Below are 21,074 nucleotides of genomic sequence, written 5' to 3' on the forward strand. Positions count from 1 at the left end.
TCTGCTAAGCTGGCAAACTGTGGGTTGATAATCTTCACACACGTTCAAGACTTTATTAATGAGCTCTCTCGAGTATAGTCTTGCTCTCAGTAATTTATTCTTATTATATTACCGTTACATAAATTACAAACGTCACACTAATTATAATAAAACATGACAATGGAAGGTAACACACGGGTCGGCAGATCATGTTGGGGTCGCGATAAACTTCCAAGTTTTACAGGCACCGCGCGTCGGTTGAATTTTAATGTTTTCTAACTCAACCGGCCGGCCAATACAGGCTTGAATTTAAATTTTATTAGCCCCACTGTGCATACGTACGGTTTCATGTAAAATTTGGATAACCTCTTCACGAAAGGTCTCCATAAAAACAATTCGTGTCTCGCTAGCGGGAAATGTTCTTTGCAATTTCCTGAAAATCCGGAAATGAGCGTTTTATATGAAAATATCTGGAGGCTTTGTTTTTGTCTTTTGATTACACAGGTTTTAAAAACTCCTATTTACGTTTCATATTTCGTTTTTACGAGTTTTTTAAAGGGGAATAAAAAAATATGATCCCTTTAAAAATCTAATTCCGTTTGTAATCTTGGTGAGTATTTGTCTGGATCTGGCTTGACAGGTAATTACGTCATTTCTGAAGTAGATAAGGATCGCGCAAATTTTGAGGCGAGCCCTTGACGAGCCCTTATATTTCACCTCGACACGCGCTCGTCCGTGCGCCGCTAAATCACTGAACACCATTTATTGTCCGGATTAATATGTCCACGGAACAAGCTTTTATTTTATTACATTTCCGGGAATGGATTCGTTTGACCTGTTCGCGTTTTATTGTGTTGCTACTATTCTTTTATTATTTGTTGGGGCCGTTCAATATTTACAGAGACAAATTAATGAGATACCTTTAATTTGATGGAGTAATTTTGACATCAAGCTGGTTTGTTTTTTTATTTGAGGATTTCGTACTGAAACAATATTGTTACGTACATTTATTTTATTTTCCTATATTTTCGTTTTATTTTATGTAGCAAACTAAACCATCGTGTAAACATCAGGAGCACATAAAATATAATAAAAGTGGATATCGTTAACGCGTGCCCGTTAAATTAACTCGATAGATACCAGGGGCGGTGAAGCGCTGAGGCGGTGAAGATACGGCAATTCAATCACGCGGCCATTACGCCACACGTCGTCCCTAGCCCCGCCCCGCGCTCCCCTCGCGCCCCTCCGACGAAACAAGCGGGAGGGTGAGCCCTTGCGAAATTGCGAATGCATCTCTTCGAATCTATGATGACTTGGTATTTTTATTGCATATTTTTCACTTTCCCTGCCGAGATTTGTCGCAAAATCAAACCTGGATGGAGATAGAGACGATTTTGTTGGATAGGCGTTTTTTCTGCTTACCTGAAAAGAACAAAAATACACGTTATAAAATTGATCTTTTTAACAACAAAAGCGCGTTGTACGTTTTTTCTAGTAAAGACGTCAGCAAAATTTTTGTAATGATATGTAAACTAACAAAAGCGATATTATTAGACAAAATATTTAATTGAAAGGCGGTGAATTTTAGATTTGGTATAAAATAAAATTAGAGGGAGACAACTTCAATTTGAGATAAATCAGCGTGTTACCAAGGCAACAGAATCACGTAACAATACCGCAGTGCACCATGTGCCTGCACAAACTGTCCGGGAACGCGACTTCTTTTTAACTTCACAAAAAAAATTGCTCTTTTATAGTTTCTCCTTTTATACTGTTTCGAAACTTAATTAAAAATTCTTTGTTGAGGCAACAGCGGTGAACTAAAAACGTGCACTCTCAGAGGTTCGTTTATGTCGAGTCGAGGCAAATGAGTTCTAGAAATGTACCGCTGCATTATTTTAAGTGCAAGTAACATCTTCTTTAATGCACGGGGTCTATTTTGGAGCGTTTTAAAATATTAAATATATATTATTGGCAACTTCTACAAATATAAAAAATCAAATTTACAAATTATCCTCGAGAAGTGTTTCCGCTCGACGAGCTACTACTTATCATCACGCGATTTTCAACAGAGCCTAAAAAATCTATTCACGGTAAGGACAACACACATTTCAGCTGTTAACCTAGCGTCAAGGAGAGATCTATCAATCTGCGTAGTTGCTTCACAGGCCATCAAAATTCGGAAGCTTAGAAATAAATCAATTATTATGTATAAATGATAATAAATAATCAATCAAATGGTAATTAGATTCTCTACACACACGGAATTAGGGAAAAGAAGATCATTTTAAAGGAAGTTCAATTCAGTAAGACAAACAAAGAAATAAAACATTTTACCAGCGCCGGGTCAGAAGTTTAAATGAAACTGGCGGCGTCACTCTGCGAGTACAAATTGAAGGCACATCTAAATGTCACTGAGCATCGTGAACACTGCAATACATCCCCCTCCGTAATAAAAACGTTGTAAACACCCTCAAGGGCGGCACGAAAATGAAAAAGAAGCTACGACCTGCAAACTGCCGACTTATTAATTTAAAGATCGTAAAATAAGGGCGTTTTTGTTGAAGGTTTATTAATAACCTTTGTAATGAGGGTGGAATGAAGAACAAAAAGCAGACTTCAATATGTAATCTGGACGGATGGACTGTCAAGAGATGGGCCTAAAAATAAGTGTACCTCCATTTTGAGTACTTATACATTTTTTTACTAGGAAAACAGCTTCAACAAGAACTTAATTGAAGTTTATTTATACTTTAGTTTAAGATAAAATAAATACTGAAATCAGGTTTAAATTTGAGCCATAAAAAAAAACACTTTCTTATACTCATATATATGGTCAGCCATATAGCCGTTATGAATAAAAGATAACTAACTTGCATTCGTAACGTTCGATTTTTTTCATAACTTAATAATATTTAAGTTTAGCTAAAAGTGAGTTAAGACTGCTACAACTGAGGCAGCGCGTAGTAAAAAAAAATCAAGTATCCAAATACAAAAGTATCACTCGACAAAAAGAACGAAAGCAAAAAGACCCTTCAGATACTGTTGCGAACCGTACATAGTATTACTCGCACATGTTCCACTCTTTACCCGGCCGTTGTCCAGTGCCTATGTTTCGTTACTGAGTTAATTTCGTCGCGTGTGTTCGCCCACACTCGTGTTCGTACAAATATCCTGTTGAATCAAACGCCAAGGTTTCAGCGTATTTACCGCCTTCACCGGTATGTTACTGACATCCTTTCAGTGCCACTTCCGTTTTTCTGTGGAGGCTTTTATGTTACAAGGTGGACGGTTAGTCATAGGACGTTTCCTGTAATTTTTCTTATAGCAAAATTGGTTTTCTTGGTAGGCTTGAATGGGTATGATTTTTAAGGCTTATTGGTTTGGTACTTATTTCTGTATATGTATTTAGAAGTATATAAGAATGTTTATAAGTTACCAGGTCATTATAGTACAAGCTCTGTTTTGTTTGGATTCAGATGAACGTGTATAAGTTGTCCCATGATTCGTCTATGTAATATGAAAGTCACAACAGATTACTGCCTACAAGAAAATTCCAATAAGTATCATTAAGTCCCGGCTTACTCAATAGTCGCCACGGCTTGGATCTTCGACTTTTTTAATAAAGATTGGTGAGTTGTCGAAGTGTTCGGCAAGTTTCAGTTAACTTTCTGTTTGATGAACGATACAACATTCCGACTCCTGCAGGTACGAGGGGAGTGTTGCAATCTTTACAAGTTTTTTGGAAATTGGAAAAGTTAGCGCGTCCCTGCGAGCCGCCGCTCTCCATCAAGTATCGTTTATCGCTATAACGAGCCCTTCTACTACCTCTCAACGCACTTTATAAGAATTTTTGATTTCTGATAAGGATTTTAGTACAAAACTTTTTAATAGAATTCTCATCAACATTTTTCGTCACAGACATTTTCTTTGGCAATAAGAGAACGTTCAATATTTTTATTTGCTAAAGAAAATCTAATTACGTCTACGAGTCGCACAAAAAGAGAATTTGCACAAATAGTACGCTTCCCTTTAACGTTTGAGAAATATAAAGTCATGCCAAAAATGGTCGTTCTCCTCGGGGACAAATGAAATTAGCATGAAAAGGAGTGCGCTGACAAACGAGCTTGTGTATTTTATGTATAAGGTTGTATAAGTCGACGGACTGGGGCCGCACTTAATTTCATTTACCGGAGGAATTATTATGCGCCGCCAGGAGACGCTCATCGCCTACTAGTCCGCGCGGCCAGACATCTTTATTCCGACGCAGCCTCCAGATAATAACATTACAACTGAATGAATTTTATGTTCTCGTCCCAAAGACACGTCCGCAGCCAAATCACTCGCAGCAGAAAATTGCGACTTCACACAAAAGGTTCGCAGGTTGCGGCAGTCACCTTACTGTTACGAACAGTTTCAATTTCAACGATAGTATTTCACATTTTCCACAATAACCAAGCGGACGCAAGCAACATTGGTAATTCAGAAGAAAACAAATAAGTAAGTAAGAAAAGTTTGAAACGAAGCGTGGAACTGACTTTCCGTTTAAAAGTTCCGACTTGGACTCAACTGTATCGTTCGTTAGTGGGGAAACGAAAGATTAATGTTGGGAAAAACGAACAATGGGAGCATAAAGAAAATAAATAAATACATCAACGTATTGATAGAATCGTAGACAGATGTCGTGAAGGAAATTGTTTTCAATCTGAGTGGCGGAGCGCGTGGCGGGGCGCGTGGCGGCCCGAGGGGAGCAGAAGCCTGCCGGCGGATGGCTGCCTTCCGCAAATAAAATACGCCACCACAAGTGGCTTGATATCTTAACTGCCTATCTAGTGCCTGCACTACCGCCTGACACATTTTCATTTCGATGCCAATTTTTCGTACAAGTTTAATCAACATTTTTTTCTGCTACTCCTAGTAACGGTTAATTCGTTTCGTGGACTCAAATTCCCGTTAGTTCTATGTTTATGTTCAACAATTCTGTAGAATAACATCAAAACGAATGTAGAACTGTAGAAACGAATTACGCGATAACACTTAAGTCGAGGATATCACGAAATTAAACCGTGTTCTCGCGTCGCGGCGTCTATAGAAGCGAAAAAAACTTGTCTCCTCATAACGTGAGGAGTTTTCGGGAAATTTCACCAGAAATTCTGTGGAATTATTCACATCTGCAGGCGGCGTGGTGCGCGCCAGAAAGTTAGATGAGTTTTGTCGTATACGCCGACTCCGGGATAATTGGAAACAGAACGGAACCTGTTTGTTTTATTTCAAGCCCTCCATTCCACCACGGGACGCATGTTCACTAATGTGTACTCCGGTGTGTGCTCTCACTATTTACATTTGGCGAAACGAGTTTGAAGTCGAATCCATTTGACTTTGTCTAGGTAACCTGTGCGGTGAACAACACTCGACGCTGTAAAGTTTTATCGTGGTAGTTCTACTTGTTTACGAGAACTCGAGCACCAATACAATTGGAGCTAACATTGTTACACAAAGTAAGTGTAACATATTCGCGAGTACCAGGAAATCATGCGGGCAGCAGAGATTGCGTGCAATTTACCGGCGAGCACGTCGTCTCTACCCTCATCACAGTGACGCGGCGTGTGTCTTCGTACCATCTTGTGGAGTTCACACGGCGCACATAAGTGACAACAAATATAGGACTTCTCTCTGCCGTGCAATCTTTTTTCGGACAGAATGATTAATGAATCTTGTTAACTTGTTGAGACTGAGGCACTCTTAGTTGCAAACATCGCATCGCTTGATAAATGATCAGAGAGGTCAATAACATATATCTTTTAAGTATCTGATGATAGATATTACGTGCTTTCAAAACAGTCAAAAATAATATTTCAAAATTTTTCTAAGCGTCTTTAATAAGTTCCACAGTGGGTTGGCTACTGACTTTCAGAAGAAAGCAATAAAGTTTGAAGTCTGTTGTTTATACGGTCGATGTGTACACCAGCTCAACAAGAACAGCCACCAAATATATTTTGAATATTTCGTGAAAAATCTGAATATTTCGTGATTTGTGTCGCCGACGGTACGTGTTGGTTGTATACAGCGTGTTACATGTAGATGTATACAGAGTGTAACATGTGCGTAAAACAATGTCACGCGGAAACAGTGGCGCAACCCGAAAATAAACGAAATTCGCTCCACAGAACGTGATGATGTTAAAAAAAGCAAAATAAAGCAAAGGCTGGGAGTTCGGTTGTTTTGTTTCATTCTACCGAAACGTTTCCGTTCGTAATACTTTTGTATGCATTAAAGCCACGAAACAATAGACGTGTCGAAATTTGTACAAAGTATTTAAAGCTTTGTATTTCAATTTTACGTCGGATGCGAGAATTTTATTTTTATGAGCTTAATTCCTTTCATGGTTTGTCTCACATTCAGTTCAGGTTTTAATGGACTCGATGTTCGCTATTTTAAAATTCAACCCGAATATTTTTAATTTCTTTACAATTATATCTAAACCAGTGCTTTAATCAACTAGCTGAGCAAACCGCGCACAATATTTAACACATACCCAAAAATCTATGAACATAAATTTCTTTAATGGGTATACAGATACAGATTGAGAAAACCCTATTCTTATAACCAAATAAATTTCATACCCACAAAAGGCTCTAATTAAAATACCAACCCGTCAAATCTAACCTAAGAAAGACCAATTAACATGATCAGAAAGTAATACAACTAAGTGATCGAGATTATCCCTCGTAGTGATTGCGACATGTTGAAGGTATTAGGGCCCGTTGGAGCATAATCGACAACTATTACATTACCTACCGATATCGTTAGGGGAAACAAAAAAGGGCCGCCTTCCTACAGCGTCTTAAGGAAGAGGAATCTGCATGAAGGTTTATGAGCTTTTTATACACTAGGTTTTTTTGGAGGTCAATTGACTACATTAAGGGAAAAAAAGGAGGGTTTTAGCTAGTCAAATATACTATAACGGTTGGAGAAAATAATGTATGTACTAGTTATTGCTGTATATCCGATAATATCTAAGTGGTGTCAATTATTTTGCAAACTTATCCCAATAGTAATTATTGATCTGAAAGAAGGCGTCACTTCCCTGTTCTCATTTTTGGTTTATATTTATTTATTTTTGCAAATATGGGTAACAAGAATAGGAGAGTTAGGTAGTTACACAAATACATGTGTTGGGTACATTTGCCATGAATTTCTGACAGCACATGACAAAGGCACTTTTGACCCCAGAGATTAATGCTCATCAGACGCCATGCACTTGTCATCCCCAAACATGGGACTCTTAGATCTTTAGGATTTGTACCACCAAGGCTTCCTTATCTTGTCCAAAAACATTTTTCAGTTGATGACCCTTTCACGGATTACTATCAGCAAACAGAGGATAATTACCACGAAGGCTTCAAACAAATAGGCTTGTTTTTAAAAGATTACGTTTAAAAAGCTTTTTGTTTACTCCTCGCACAATTTCCTCCGCGTTCAAATCTCTTGGTAATGTTGAGTGCAGCTTTTTGGGAGATGTTTCGGGTTTATAATGGGGCTGAGCTTTTAGCTTTTTAAGGGTTTTGTGCTATTGATAAACACCATGGTTTTAATGGATAATTAAAGCAGATATAATTCATATAATACACTCAGCGGCAGAAAAAGTGGCCCAAAGCAAAACTACGATAAAACTTTTTAGAATATCAATATATGGTTACTATTTTGGCTATAACTATTAGTTAAACAGTTTATACACAAGTTTAGTTACAATTTACACTAAATAGTCGTAATTTTTAATCAAAAATGGGAAAAATTAAAAAATACAGCTTTTGTCGAAATCGCTTACTGAAAGTTTTTGCAAAAACCTAATTCTGCACCAAAGAAAAAATCTAGTTTATACCGCGTGTTACCTCCTCTAGCATTTATGGTGACCTGCATGCATTCTGGCATGCTTCGGAGGATGTTTTAATTACTTCTTGAAGAACTTTATCCCACACTCTGACTAGAGCGGTTCTTCGCTCACCAAGTGATTCTGGTGGGTTGGGCAGTGCGCATACACTGTTTTTTAGCATGTGCCAGACATGTTCTATGGGGTTGATGTCTGGACTGTGAGCAGACTAAGCCAGTTTTTGAATCCCGATATCAGCAAGGTGCGATTCCACAACGCGGTCGCTATGAGCGCGCGCATTAAACTGCATTAGAGTTAATCCTCCCGACCAATGAAATCCATAAGTGGTATAACATGGTCTTGGAAGATTTCTTCAATGTACCCGGCTGCTGTTAGGCGCTGATCTACGATGACAAGCTCCGTACGTGCCTCCAAACATACACTTCTCCATACCATAACAGACCTACATTTGTAACTGACCGTCTGACGTGTTGTGTTGGGAAAAAACCGTCCTTAATGGCGTCTTTACACTCTCTCACGACCATTTGGTGCTCTTAATGCTACTCAGCACTCATCGGTTAACAAGAACTTGCTCCATTGGTCGATAGCCAATTCACATGTTTACGAGCAAATCGTAATCGCGCAACTCGATGGTGTCTCTCGAGTTCTGGTACTCGGGTTGGTCTTCCTGCCTGTAAATTACGTTCTTTTATCCTTCGCCTCATGTTCCGTTCACTAAGAATGACTCCGCGTGCCGCTTGAAGCGTCTAGTGAATCTCAAACGCTGTCAGAAAGCGGTTTCTCAGCACCTCGAGGTTAACAAATCGGTCATCTCTTGCGGATGTACATCGTGTTCGTCCAATTCCTAGTCGCCGCGTGTAGAGACCAGTCTCACGATACCTCCTAATCGCAGACCTTAAAGTGGTTCGCGATACATTGAAAAATGCAGCCACCTCTCAATGGTAATGGCCCTGATCGGACAACAAGACCACCTAAGCCACTTGTTCAGCAGTAAGTGGCATCTTCAAATCTTTTCTAAAATCTAAATAGACCAATAATCAATAAAAATCATAAAGAAAATCGTTTCCGTGCAGCAATATTTCAAAATACAGAATTCAACTGACCTCTCGAATCAACACTGAATTCAGTTCTAACACACATTGTTAGAAAAAGTCATCCGTCACTTAAATTAATCTGAAATTCAACACTTCATAACACTAAACAGATCACTTCGCAACTACTTACAACAATATATCTTTCATATATTACTTAATTTGTTTACAAATTCACGATAAGCGCTTGGGCCACTTTTTCTGCCGCTGAGTGTATGTTTATTACTTATCTGAACAAACAAATGATAAAATAGGGAGAATGCTACAGTTACGCTGTAATAAGTGACAGGTGTGAAGGCAATATTAATTATCAAATATTTTGAATAAGCTGGAGCTAAACTGGTATAACACCTTTAACAACCTTGTTTGCTGCCCGACGTTTCGGTTAAATTACATGGATCACGATGTTATGGATCTGTCTTAATATAAGAGATTTTAATTGATGTATGATAATGACAACTCTCTTTGGTTGTAACAAATTATTTAATTAAAATAGAATTAGTTAAACTTGCGAATTATTTATCTTTCTGGTATTTACTTCACCCATAAAATATATAATTATTCCCATCAAATCGTTCCCTAGCAACAGCACACGTCATGTACAAAGCGAATCTCTTCTCGTCAAGATAATGTCGCCGAGGACATTCAAATATAATTAACTAAATGAATTACAACCCCGCACCTTACATGTAAAAGCTACGACTTATCTACATATAACATTAATAAGGAAATAGACACAGTGGGCGAAAAATATGCCACAAATCTAACACGAACATTTCCGCAAGCCTCATTTTAGTCAGTCAGTATAAGTTGTAAATAAAATGTATCGTGAGCTAATATTTAGAAAAAAAACTTATTGTCAGTTTTATTAGATTCCATTTAGGATGTTTTTTCAAAGTTAGATAATTATTCTTAATACTTTTTAGCGTTACATAACGATTACTTAAAAAAGAAATACCATAGATTGGTAAACGATCGTTTAAAAACACTTAACCTGGACAATATGAGTAGACATTTGTATGTGCTGTGTAAATTACAATAAACGTTAGGCTTGGGCTTTATCAATTTAAATTAACTATGGTAACGTCCTTCAAATAGTCGAGTAACTTTATCACAAGCTTGATGTTTATCAATCACGCAATAATTAAAAATCTAAAGAAGTTCCAACGAAAAACGAATCATGTTTAAAAACTCGCAAATTGTCAGCCAAGTCAGTATACTTCCTAAACATCGTAGACAGTATAAGAGTGGTCCATTAATTCCGCTTGGTGCGCGCTTGTATGTATGTGTGTGTGTTCTTATGCATAATTACATAGCGTCCATCCGTCTCCGTCGTCTGTTCGACGCACTGTCTCTGTGGCTGTAGCTACTCTGTGCTAGACATGGAATATACATGGGTTTGCTACGAATTATATAGATTGAGTATAAGAAGGAATATAGAGACTAGGTTTGATTTCAAATAGTGACGAACTTAGTTAGATGACGTCAATGGCTTAGCAGTTTAAATATTTACTATGCATCTGTAACTTACTGTGCGAAGGCTGTTTGTTTTCCCATACGCTTTCCAAAAATAGTTGTTCCTTATCGCAAAATATAATAACTTTCAAGCAGGTTACAGCCAGTGGCAAATAAACAACCAGTAAAGTCTTCTGGAATTCTGACATTCTGTAGATTGGTGTCACCTATTCGTATTAGAGATGAGCATTTGCAAGTTTCGGAAAGCATGTTCAAAGCCGTTTACTGCTGCTTACTAATACAGTTAAGCCTTGACTGAACTTTTTAGCTTTAATTTGACTACAAACCACACCACAAATAAGTAAACAGTTTAATTTTTTGTAACAAGTGTAAGTTGTCTTAATCATGTAAAGACTAAAGTACCACACCGCACTCTCGGCGTGTAAACGACATGCTTTCGGTTCGCCTTAATTTATGAACCCGGTGTAAGTCGACTAAGAAAATGGTTACACAAAGGAGCTCAGCGTATGCGGTTTGAGATGTATACGCAAATATACTTGAATGCTGAGAATATTGTGGCTAAATGAAGCTGCTTCTACTGTTCATTATTTGTATTGTGCAGTTAATAAATGTGGCTTTATGTCAACAAAGACCGGAGGTTTTCTGTTAGAAAGTTTACTATAGTATTCCCGAGTTTGGTTTTGAGACCATAATAAAGGGTTGAGGTCTACATTAATATTTGTGTATGATATTGTCAGTATCAAGATAATATATCTCATTTTTCGGAGTAACCCTTGTTATAAAAATATAGGCAACGTACAATTTCATAAAATATTCGCGCTTGGAAGCCGAGCCTTTAAGCAAAACGCTAAAAGTTCCAAGCAATTCCCTGATTGAAAAAATACGACTATAGCTACCGGTTAAACGGCATACATATTTTACAGTCTGGTACCAGGGGGACATGAGTAGCACAGAGGTACGCACTGCGAAAAACATCGCCTTAATTCCTCGTAAAACGTACAGGTAGGGAAGGCAGCATCAATGATGAAACATTCATGTGAAAACAATCTGCTGATGTCGGCTCGGTAAAACCTCCCAGGATAAGGAGAGTATGAAACCGAAAGAGGTTGTGTGGATTTGACCTACAGTTTAATTTGTCCGAGTTACATTTATAAGGGTATGCATGTTTTCTTGGCCGTCATAAAAATATATGTTTTACTCATTACGTTCGGGTCCTCGCCCTTGGTACATCACTTACTCATCTTATAATATTTACCTCTCCTTTTAAAAAATAAGAGGAATTTTTAATAAGAATAAAGTTTTGTCTAGTCACAGTGCGTTGAACTCAAACTCATCTGAGACGGTCAATGACACTGAGATTATTATAAGATTTACATGAACAACAAGAAAACAATAAAACGAAAGATCTAAGGGAAAATGTAATCCGATACCAGGAAACTATAAAAACAGAGGAGGTTACATCCAACATGCGGTTAATTCCTTCACGTAGGGTTAGGTCTATCGTACTTCGCCGCTATAACAATAAGCATAATCTAAATTACCAAGATTTGCTCGACATGTAAGCTTAAGGGACTCATACAAGGGTGATTACTTCTTAAAACCTTCGCTTCAAACGTTAAGTAGGTACCTAAAGGTCTTTTGATTCTCGTAATTGCTTAAATATAAATTGAGCGGGCATTTTTCTCGTATATTTCTGAAACTCGAGTGGTTCGCAAACATTTGATCAACGGTTACGTCAATACCGTTAATTTAATGCCGATTAAGACCCTTTTAATTCGATAGGTGCTTATATTTTTCTTTATTGAGTAAAGGAAAATATTTATGAAAGATATGACTGTGTATAATATGACCCCCGTTTATAATTTTAGCACAACGATGATGTTTATACCTACTTATAGCGTAATGTTAAAGTTGATTGACATATGTACATATGTTGTTGCTGTTACTAAGGTCTGAGATTTGTATGATTGTAAAATGTATTAATTAAACAGAAATTGTATAGTATTATGAAATAGAAAATTAATTAAGCATATTAATTAAGTGCTTATCGTTCTTGTTTTTAGATTCTATGAACTAACAATAACGTATTAAAGATCTCTATTAATGATTATTCGTAATCGGTAATATGTATATGATTCTTATACTTTTATAAATGTTCTTTGCTTTCCGCCTTTCCTTAAGGGAAATAAGGCATGATTTTATGTATGTATATTACTGTATATATGTTAATATAGGATCTTCTCCCATTGGAATATCGTAGAACGCATATCATTATCTAGCAATATCAAGCACTTGTAGCCCTCTCTCTGCTCAATCTAACTAAATCTAATAGCAATCGCATTAATCGTATTGAACGTACTAATAACTCAACACCTGAACCGCTTTACTGAGAAACGATCACTAACTTCACATTGGAAAATACAATTTAGCGCAAAGGTACATCTAGGATTTATTTATTGCACACTTGCAAGATAAATCCTGTAAGATATTATATTTTGTAGAGTGCAGTCAATGTAATCTGAGTAGAGAATCAAAAAAGTACCTCTGTGGTGAGGTATGTAGGTTTGACTCCCTATTTCAAAATGTTATGTCCTTCCCGAACTTATCTTTTTTTTTTAAAAAGGGTTGCGGGTACTTTTACAAACATACAAACAACGGTCACAAAGTAGAACCAGACATGTAACAAACATTTGCGGATTACACAAGTAATTATTCCGTGTGGGAATCGAACCCACGACCTTTCGACACATTGTTAGCGGCGTGGAGACCTAAACCACTGCACCACGGAGGCAGTCAAATAGAAGAACTATAAAAACGTCAATTGTGATGACGTTCTATTCACATTAACACATGCAAAGGAGCTCGTGGCTTGGTTAACAACAGCCGCGCGGATCGATCTCTGAGGTTAAGCTACGCTTGCCGAGGTTGATTTGTGGATGGGTGACCATCTTATACATATCGAGTTCCTCCGTGTTTCGGAAGGCACGTTAAATTGTGGGTCCCGGCTGTCATTTTCGAAGATCTTTGACAGTCGTTAACAGTAGTCAGAAGCTTGTAAGTCTGACAACCAGTCTTACCGAAGGGTATCGTGTTATCCCAGGTAACTGGGTTGCGGAGGTCAGATAGGCAGTCGCTCCATGTAAAACACTGATATTCAGCTGCATTCGGTAAGACTGGAAGCCGACTCCAACATAGCTTGGAAGAAAGGCTAAGCTGATATATATATATATATATATATATACATGCAAACTAATACAAATACTCACTACACTGTCTCAAAATACAGTGTCGTGTTCAATATTCCACAGCTAGTCAGTTTATATCAAAATCCATCGCTCTAATGAACGCTGCATTCGTGTTAACTCTATTGAACTAATAACGTCTGATCCGAAGCTACGTGGAAATTATACCTTGTATCGGAACTTTACACAAAGCATACCATTGTGTAGAGAACTTTGGATATGATCAGTGTCGAACGGCCAGTTTCTTCATAATAATCTAAATTAACAGCTACAGTCATTGACTTATTTTTAACATTTATTAAAAATCGTGAAAGAAACTTTGGCTGATATTTTTATATTACCCCCTATACTTGGGCTGTTTCTTTTGATGAAGAAACTGGCCGCATATTATACGAAACTTTTCAGTATAGGCGCGAATAGCGTGAAAAATGTGTTTGGGAGTCACATTTTAAAAAGTATTTTTATCATTAAGAATAGATAAATTTCTACTTAATGTTAAGTTTAAAGTAAGTAATTTGACTATCACTTCGTATTGGTTCTTGAGCTTCCAGTCTTGCCTTTCTTCCAAATATATCTTCGAGTCGGCTTCCAGACTCATCGGATGCAGCTGAGTACTAGTATTTTACATGGAGCGACTGACGTATCGTTTGTTGAGCAATAGCAATAACTAAATTGATATTTTAATACATGAAAGTACGGTAAATAATTCCAAATCACAAAAGTATTTAGACTATTTAACATAATATCAGGCTATCAAATGTTATAATGCGAAATTAAATGTATCGAGGGAGCCATTTGGTTAAGTGGTATATGATTACTACAAAATGTCGAATGTATTCCCAATTTCATTGCTGACTGTATTACCCAGTTGTATAGATTACAATTTTCAATCAACTAAATGCATTTGTCTTGTATCTTGTTAGAAGTAAAGTAATATCTTAGATTTGTTTCGATAGGATAAGTAACACTTCTCCAAAAATTGTCTAAAAGTAGACCTCTATTTTTTCGACTTTAATAAGATTATGCGTATTTTGTTGTATATCTGGTTTGTGTAAAAAATGTATTCAGTATTTTTCCTTATATTTAAACGAAACACTTCTAGAACTGAGAATTTATAAATAAAAATTCTACAGGAAGTAAAAGTGATTTTTAAGAAGAAAAACAATATCTGTTTTTGCTTTTCGTAATAGTAACTTATTTTCATTAACACATTACGTTCATATGCATCACAGTCGAGTAAGAAAGAGCTTTACAAGCCGATTTAAGTAGTTCATTATATTATTAACATATTACCCTCCTTTTCGTAGCTTAAGTTAATTAAATAAACAAATGTTTGCCAAACATATATTTAACACTAGTTATTATACTGTTCTTACTCTTATACTGTCTTATAGTATACAATAAACATCTTCATATAAAACACGACGCACAAAAGTCTGACGAATACCCGATGAATATTTCAGTAAAGATACATGGCACCGACAAAGAGAGAAGCTATAAGTAATAGTCTATACGCATGACGAATTGTATCCGATTTTTGTGTTTATACAGTGTATATCGCAAACAATACAGATATATGAAAATTTATACATGATCGGAGTTTCAGTAGTTTGGCATTATGTTAGTAAGTGCTTATGATAAAACTGCGCGGTACTACTGCTGAAATAGACTTATTTTTTTAGAACGTATAATGTGTTATGTATGGAGTTAATACCTCAGGTGATTGTTATTTACTTGAATAATAACAGCGCCTTCGCCTCAATTATGTACATAGGAAAAGAGTTTATGTGACCTTTTAGGTTGTTTTTGATTCCGTTTGTACCTTGTGTCCGTTGTTTGTACGTTCGTAGAAATCCTAGCGACACAAGAATTCTCGAACGAAAACTATTTTTTTAGGTACAAAGCGAAAAAACAAACGTTTCTTTTGTAACCTTTGACAGTAGTAGTGAGGCGCAAAAGTTTACGATTAACAAACGTCGTGTAGGAGCGACGCTAAGCGACCTAGTGAAGAGTCACTCACAAAGAGGCCGGGAGAGGCCCGGAGAGGCTCCGAGGAGAGGCCGGCGAGAGGCTAAGGCCTAATTGGCCCTAGTGCTCGATCTAACCGTCGACTCGACAGCCCTTGACTTTGATACACTTGCTTTATGTTGCCACTCGCGTTATAGGGTTATACACTTTATTATTATAAATATTAGGTTACTGTTGAATTGCCAACACTGTTAAGTAATAAGTTTTAATACAAAATCCAGTTTTGTGTAAGAATAACAAACAATCGAATTCGATACGCTAAAAATAGCAATATCAAAATTGCCAATTAGTTGCAGGCAGTATGGCTCTTTTTGTGTTATATTTTGTTTCCTTAACACATAGTACGCGAGTAAGAGTATAGAGCAGTATTATTATTTTCCTTATATCTGAATGCACGCTTTTGCTGATTGCTATGTCACGAATATTGTATGTAACAGAAGAATTTAGTAATAACCTAAATGATTATTGTGTAGGTACCGAATACAAGAGGTCTTGCTTGAATAGAATATAGCCCTTATTTAATTAATAAGTCCTTCAAAGCCTTTCTACCTCAAAACATTGTTCGGAACATTGAACTAAATCCATAATGATTTACCAGGAACGTATGCAAAGCAGGAGGTAAACAGGCCACTTGATACGGTCCTTGCTTATTTATTATTTAATGAATGCAAACTCCTTTGATACCTCTGACCCGGTTCTTTGCGCCTGGTAAATTAATTCACAGTCATTTAAATATTCAACTGAAAATTTTACAGTACGATTTACCTTTGTAAATAAATATTGATTTAGAAACCAATCTAAAATTGGGTATTTTAATAAACTCGAATTTAAAAGAGTATTATGAAACCAAATTATTCAATATTATGTTTTTCGATACATTTTCTAATTATACTCATCAATTATTATTATTTGTTCACCAGCTATGAGTATTTAACCTCTCGAGCGCCCCACGTCAAAATTCAAATATACCGTTAAGCGTCCAGGCTCAAAATGGCGCGCAAAATTGAATTGGTGGTCGGCGTTTAAGCGCCGATTCCGTCATATTTTAATACTAACACCCTAGTCATACCTTATATATTTGAAATCTACATAAAATTTGCTATAGATTAAAACAATAAACCACAAATAATATTTGATAGTGCTAGCACAATAGTCGGTTTAATCTGAATATTGTGTGCTTTAGGCATGTGTTTGAAGAAAGTCTAATAAATATTTTTAGGCAAAAAAAATAATATGACGAAAGGTCTTATCGTGTAGTTAATGAATAATGACATTAAAATCCAACTGTAAAATATACTCAAATCTTTAAAATTAGTTAAAAAAAGTATTTACAATATTGGTCATAAAGGATCATGTCGTTAGGTCAGATGTTGTTTAAGGTGCTCTCTGGCCTATATCAACCACTTATTCAAGTGTGTGCATTAGATCGTCGTCTCATTTCATCAGCTTCAATGTCAAATACATTTGAGAGGGATAAAGATAGTTTTAGCATTTCATTTCTACGTTTTTTAAATGTAAGATCGTTTTGCCGTACCACGGTGGCGGGACGCTTGACGGGGGTAGCACATTCAACCGTGACACGGTGGCCGGGCGCTTGAGAGGTTAATTAATTGCCTCGCGGCCATCAGTTAAACCTATTGACAGATTACAATAAACCGATTAGCGTATGGTATTGATTGCAAACCTAATTTTGGGTGGTGTCGGTAACAATACTTTGCTATATTTTAAATTAAATTGATATTAATTTACTAATTGATTCTGAAACTTTACAATTAATTTCTTACTCGTCTATCCTTAACCAAAAATTTGGATTTTTTACTCTAGGGAGTGAGTGACTGACTGCTCTTTGCTAGTTATATAGCAAAACTTACCACCTATCAATAAACAATTTTACATTATAAAAATCACATTTTATTTGGTCAAAATGATATAAGTATATCCAAATAATTTCTCTCTCAAAAGATAACAATTTTGACTCAAAGACATGATAAAATAATTATTATAAGTGAAAAGATCCCACTCTACTTATAATAGTCACACAGAAAGAAACGCCTTAATCTACAGAAGTATATTACCAGGGCGGCATAAAGGAAGGAAGATACAATTTATTTTATTAAATGGAATCAAAGGCGACGCTCTGCGCAATTACGTACAACCGCAGAGATAAAGAGCCTCGCTTCTAAGAAGCAAAGAAAGGCAACATTCTTACCAGCCGAGTGCCAACAAGGATTATCTCTCAACAGTATCATATCACAAAGAAAACGAGTTCAGTGCTCGATTTTTGAACTTCATTACAAGTTTAAATGTCAAATTTATTGTATTACACGATATTGATACAGAAAACGATTTTCCAAGAAAAAAAAGTGAATTGCGTCAAAAATATTAATATACTAATTCATAAATATAGACCTACGTCCTTTACGGCAAAAGCAAAACTACGGCAAAGCGAAATATATTTCCAAGCAAACTTGTGTTATTTGGAGTGCAGACATCCTAGAAGGTAAACGAAATCTAAATTACACCAGCCGACAAACACAAACCAAAGCTGAGACGTTCTCGTTTCAAATGATTTTGTTCAACACTCGACAGTAGCGAGACGAAATGATGTTACAAATGTTCTACAGCAGTCATTAACTGTTGTAAACATTTCATACAAAAACATTGTCACAAATACAACCATAACTTAGAAAATGTAGTACTATTACTTGGAAGGATCAAAATGGCGTCTTGTACGAGTAAATTATATTTGATTGCGCTGTAAGAAACAGAATCCGTTCCCATCGTAGACTATAGTTTCCGGGAACTTCGTTAATTAAGTTTCATATAAACCCAGCGTTCGTCAAAACACTACATCGCGATTTTACATCGCTATGACACATAACAGACTTTACATAAGACAAAACAAACAGATACTGATTGCTTAGGATCTATGGGCTCCTGGTACACGGTGAGAAACATTGATATTCCCTAGAATCCTCCTAGTACCTGACATTGCGAACAAAATCAGAATTAAAGATTTTCAAACTGAAAATCACTGTTGTTCAAGCTATTCAAATACGTTTATATTGACTTAACAACAGTTTGATAACAACCAGAGACAAGCACAAACAGGCTCAGCTGAGATTACTACGAAGTACGAACTGGCCGGCCCTTCTACGCACTGGCTCTTAGCATCATAAGTTACGTTGCCATTTACCAATCCGATGAGGGCAAGCTATAAGCTCCTTACGAGTACTGCACTCCTGGTACGCATAGTGCAACTAAGAAATACCTCCTCAATTTTACTACTAGTTCTACTATCCTAGTTTATAATAATATGTTAGTATTTTACAGATAGTTATTATCGGAATGGTAGGCAAAATGTTCGGGTATGTGATTCCATTACAAGAGCGCTTAGTTCGTGACAATCGGTCCATTCGGACTGGATATAATCCTTGGCAACACAACGTCCGTAATATTGATGAATGAACGCTCGGATCCGACGGTGGGACAATGAAACAAAGAACCTGGATAGTGTATATCTACTTTTACTTACTGTAAAAATGAACGCAATATCGAAATTGCTGTTTTAATGAAATTCTATAAGGCCATTTTAATAAACCGAACTTATAATAAACATTTTTTTGTAAAAATCGACTCGGTTCCATAGATATTATATCCAAACGCATTACGACGACAATATAGAAAGGGACATCAACGAAAATATAATGAAAGAGAAATGTCTTAATTTAAATTGACTCAAAAGTAAGTTTTGTATTCCTAACACAAAAGAAGAGAAAAAATCCAACAATTGTACAAAAAGACTAAAACAAAAAGCTCAATCATTAGGCGCAGAAGAAAATCATGAAATAAAATAATGAGGCCTTTTCCAGTAACGAGTTCGTTGCGAACATCAATGTAGAGGCATTGTGAAACCTCAGTGAGCTATGCGGGGGCGATGCGGGGGCGGCGCGGGGACGACGCGGGGACGACGCGGCGCCGATGCGGGGGCGTATAACTAATCCTGCCGGCTTACATATCTCGATAAATTGTCACATGGAGCTCCGTCATGATGAGCCACCGGCCGCAGTTATCTCTCCCGCTAGCCAACTATTCATTTTACGATGCTTCTGACTTATGTCTTTGAATAAACACGGTATCTTTTATTTATAACTTTTGTTCTCGAATTTACAACTGAATTACTGATTAACGTTACATTTCGTGGCAAGCTTACTTATAGCAGCGATACGAGAGCGAGATGATAGCTACATTATAAAATCTATCATGTAAGCTTACGTTGCGCGAAAGCCTATTCAGATTTCGTTATAATTATTGGAATCCGCACAAATAATAGTCGTGTTTATGAACAAAATCGATCATAACACCAATATATTCAGAGCGGAGAAGTCGACTGAATTCAATGTACAGAGTAAGTTTAAAACTACGTGAACGTTTTACCGACATATTAGGGTCACATTTTTCCCAGTCGTCTGCTTAAAATTCAGCTCAAATAAAACTGTAATCAGTAGCTGTACGTTTCAGTTTGTTTCGACCTACATTTTTACAAAGATAAAGTACGAAATTTGAATAAAACCTTGTGTAAAATTCTCTGTATAATCAAATTGATTACGTTAATTGGATGACAAATTCTCCGCCTGCTACTGACTGCCACTAGATGCGACACTCAATCACTCAATTATATTATGGTTATAAATACTGAGAAACATTGTTTTATATAAAACAGTTAGGAAGCTTAATAAACATGAAATAACTGAATTGATATTTCAATCCTAATGATTCGAAACATGATAGCAATCAAATTCAAATTCAAATTCTTTTATTTCGGAAAATAAACCTAATATAAAGAAAAATAAAAAAAAAGAAAAATAAATAAATACATAGAAAAACTGTATCAATATACAAATATATCAATGAAAATCGCTACAAAAGTAAACAAGAAAATTTTCATTACATTTTCACAAAGGGACACTAATTATTTTCACTGTATTTATTATTAAGTCGTTACGCTCACCTGATCAGGTACCAGGACGTTAGAAAGCTGTAGGAGATTACCAAATGTGAATTATATTTAGCGGAACGCCCCGTCCTTCGTCAAAAAACCCTCATCACCGACCAAATAATCCGAGACCACTTGTGGTTATAATAAATATGATACTCTCATAGTTTATGTATACCTAGTAGCGAGACATGATAAAGGTTTGTGGGGTAATGAATCATAAACAACATTACCTTGGGGGCGACAATGAGATTTGATTACTACAGTTGTGTTCGGGTAATAAAAACAAATCAAGCTTTTGTGTGGCTGTTGCAATTAAAGGGTACGTGATAAATGTGTTAGACGTTGACAATGTAGAATACATATTTTGT

At 36.4% G+C, this 21,074-nt stretch overlaps 2 protein-coding genes across 12 annotated transcripts in view; both read right to left on the reverse strand.

Moving 5' to 3' along the window:
• Positions 1-21,074, reverse strand: part of rg (A kinase anchor protein rugose) — a 399,649-nt gene that overhangs the window by 352,274 nt on the left and 26,301 nt on the right. The gene's annotated exons all lie outside the window — the stretch shown is intronic.
• LOC142980472 (neurobeachin-like) overlaps positions 1-21,074 on the reverse strand; it is a 223,713-nt gene that overhangs the window by 39,457 nt on the left and 163,182 nt on the right. Inside the window, exon 2 of one of the 2 annotated variants that reach the window (XM_076125882.1) lies at positions 791-1,401. The exons of the other annotated variant lie outside the window; for it this stretch is intronic. Coding sequence (XP_075981997.1) covers positions 1,099-1,401 — 303 coding nt within the window. The 3' untranslated portion in view covers positions 791-1,098. Of the gene's footprint in view, positions 1-790; positions 1,402-21,074 lie in introns of those variants that run through there. 2 annotated transcript variants of the gene reach the window in all.

This window comes from Anticarsia gemmatalis, chromosome 18, assembly GCF_050436995.1.
Source record: "Anticarsia gemmatalis isolate Benzon Research Colony breed Stoneville strain chromosome 18, ilAntGemm2 primary, whole genome shotgun sequence".
Lineage (NCBI taxonomy): Eukaryota > Metazoa > Arthropoda > Insecta > Lepidoptera > Erebidae > Anticarsia > Anticarsia gemmatalis.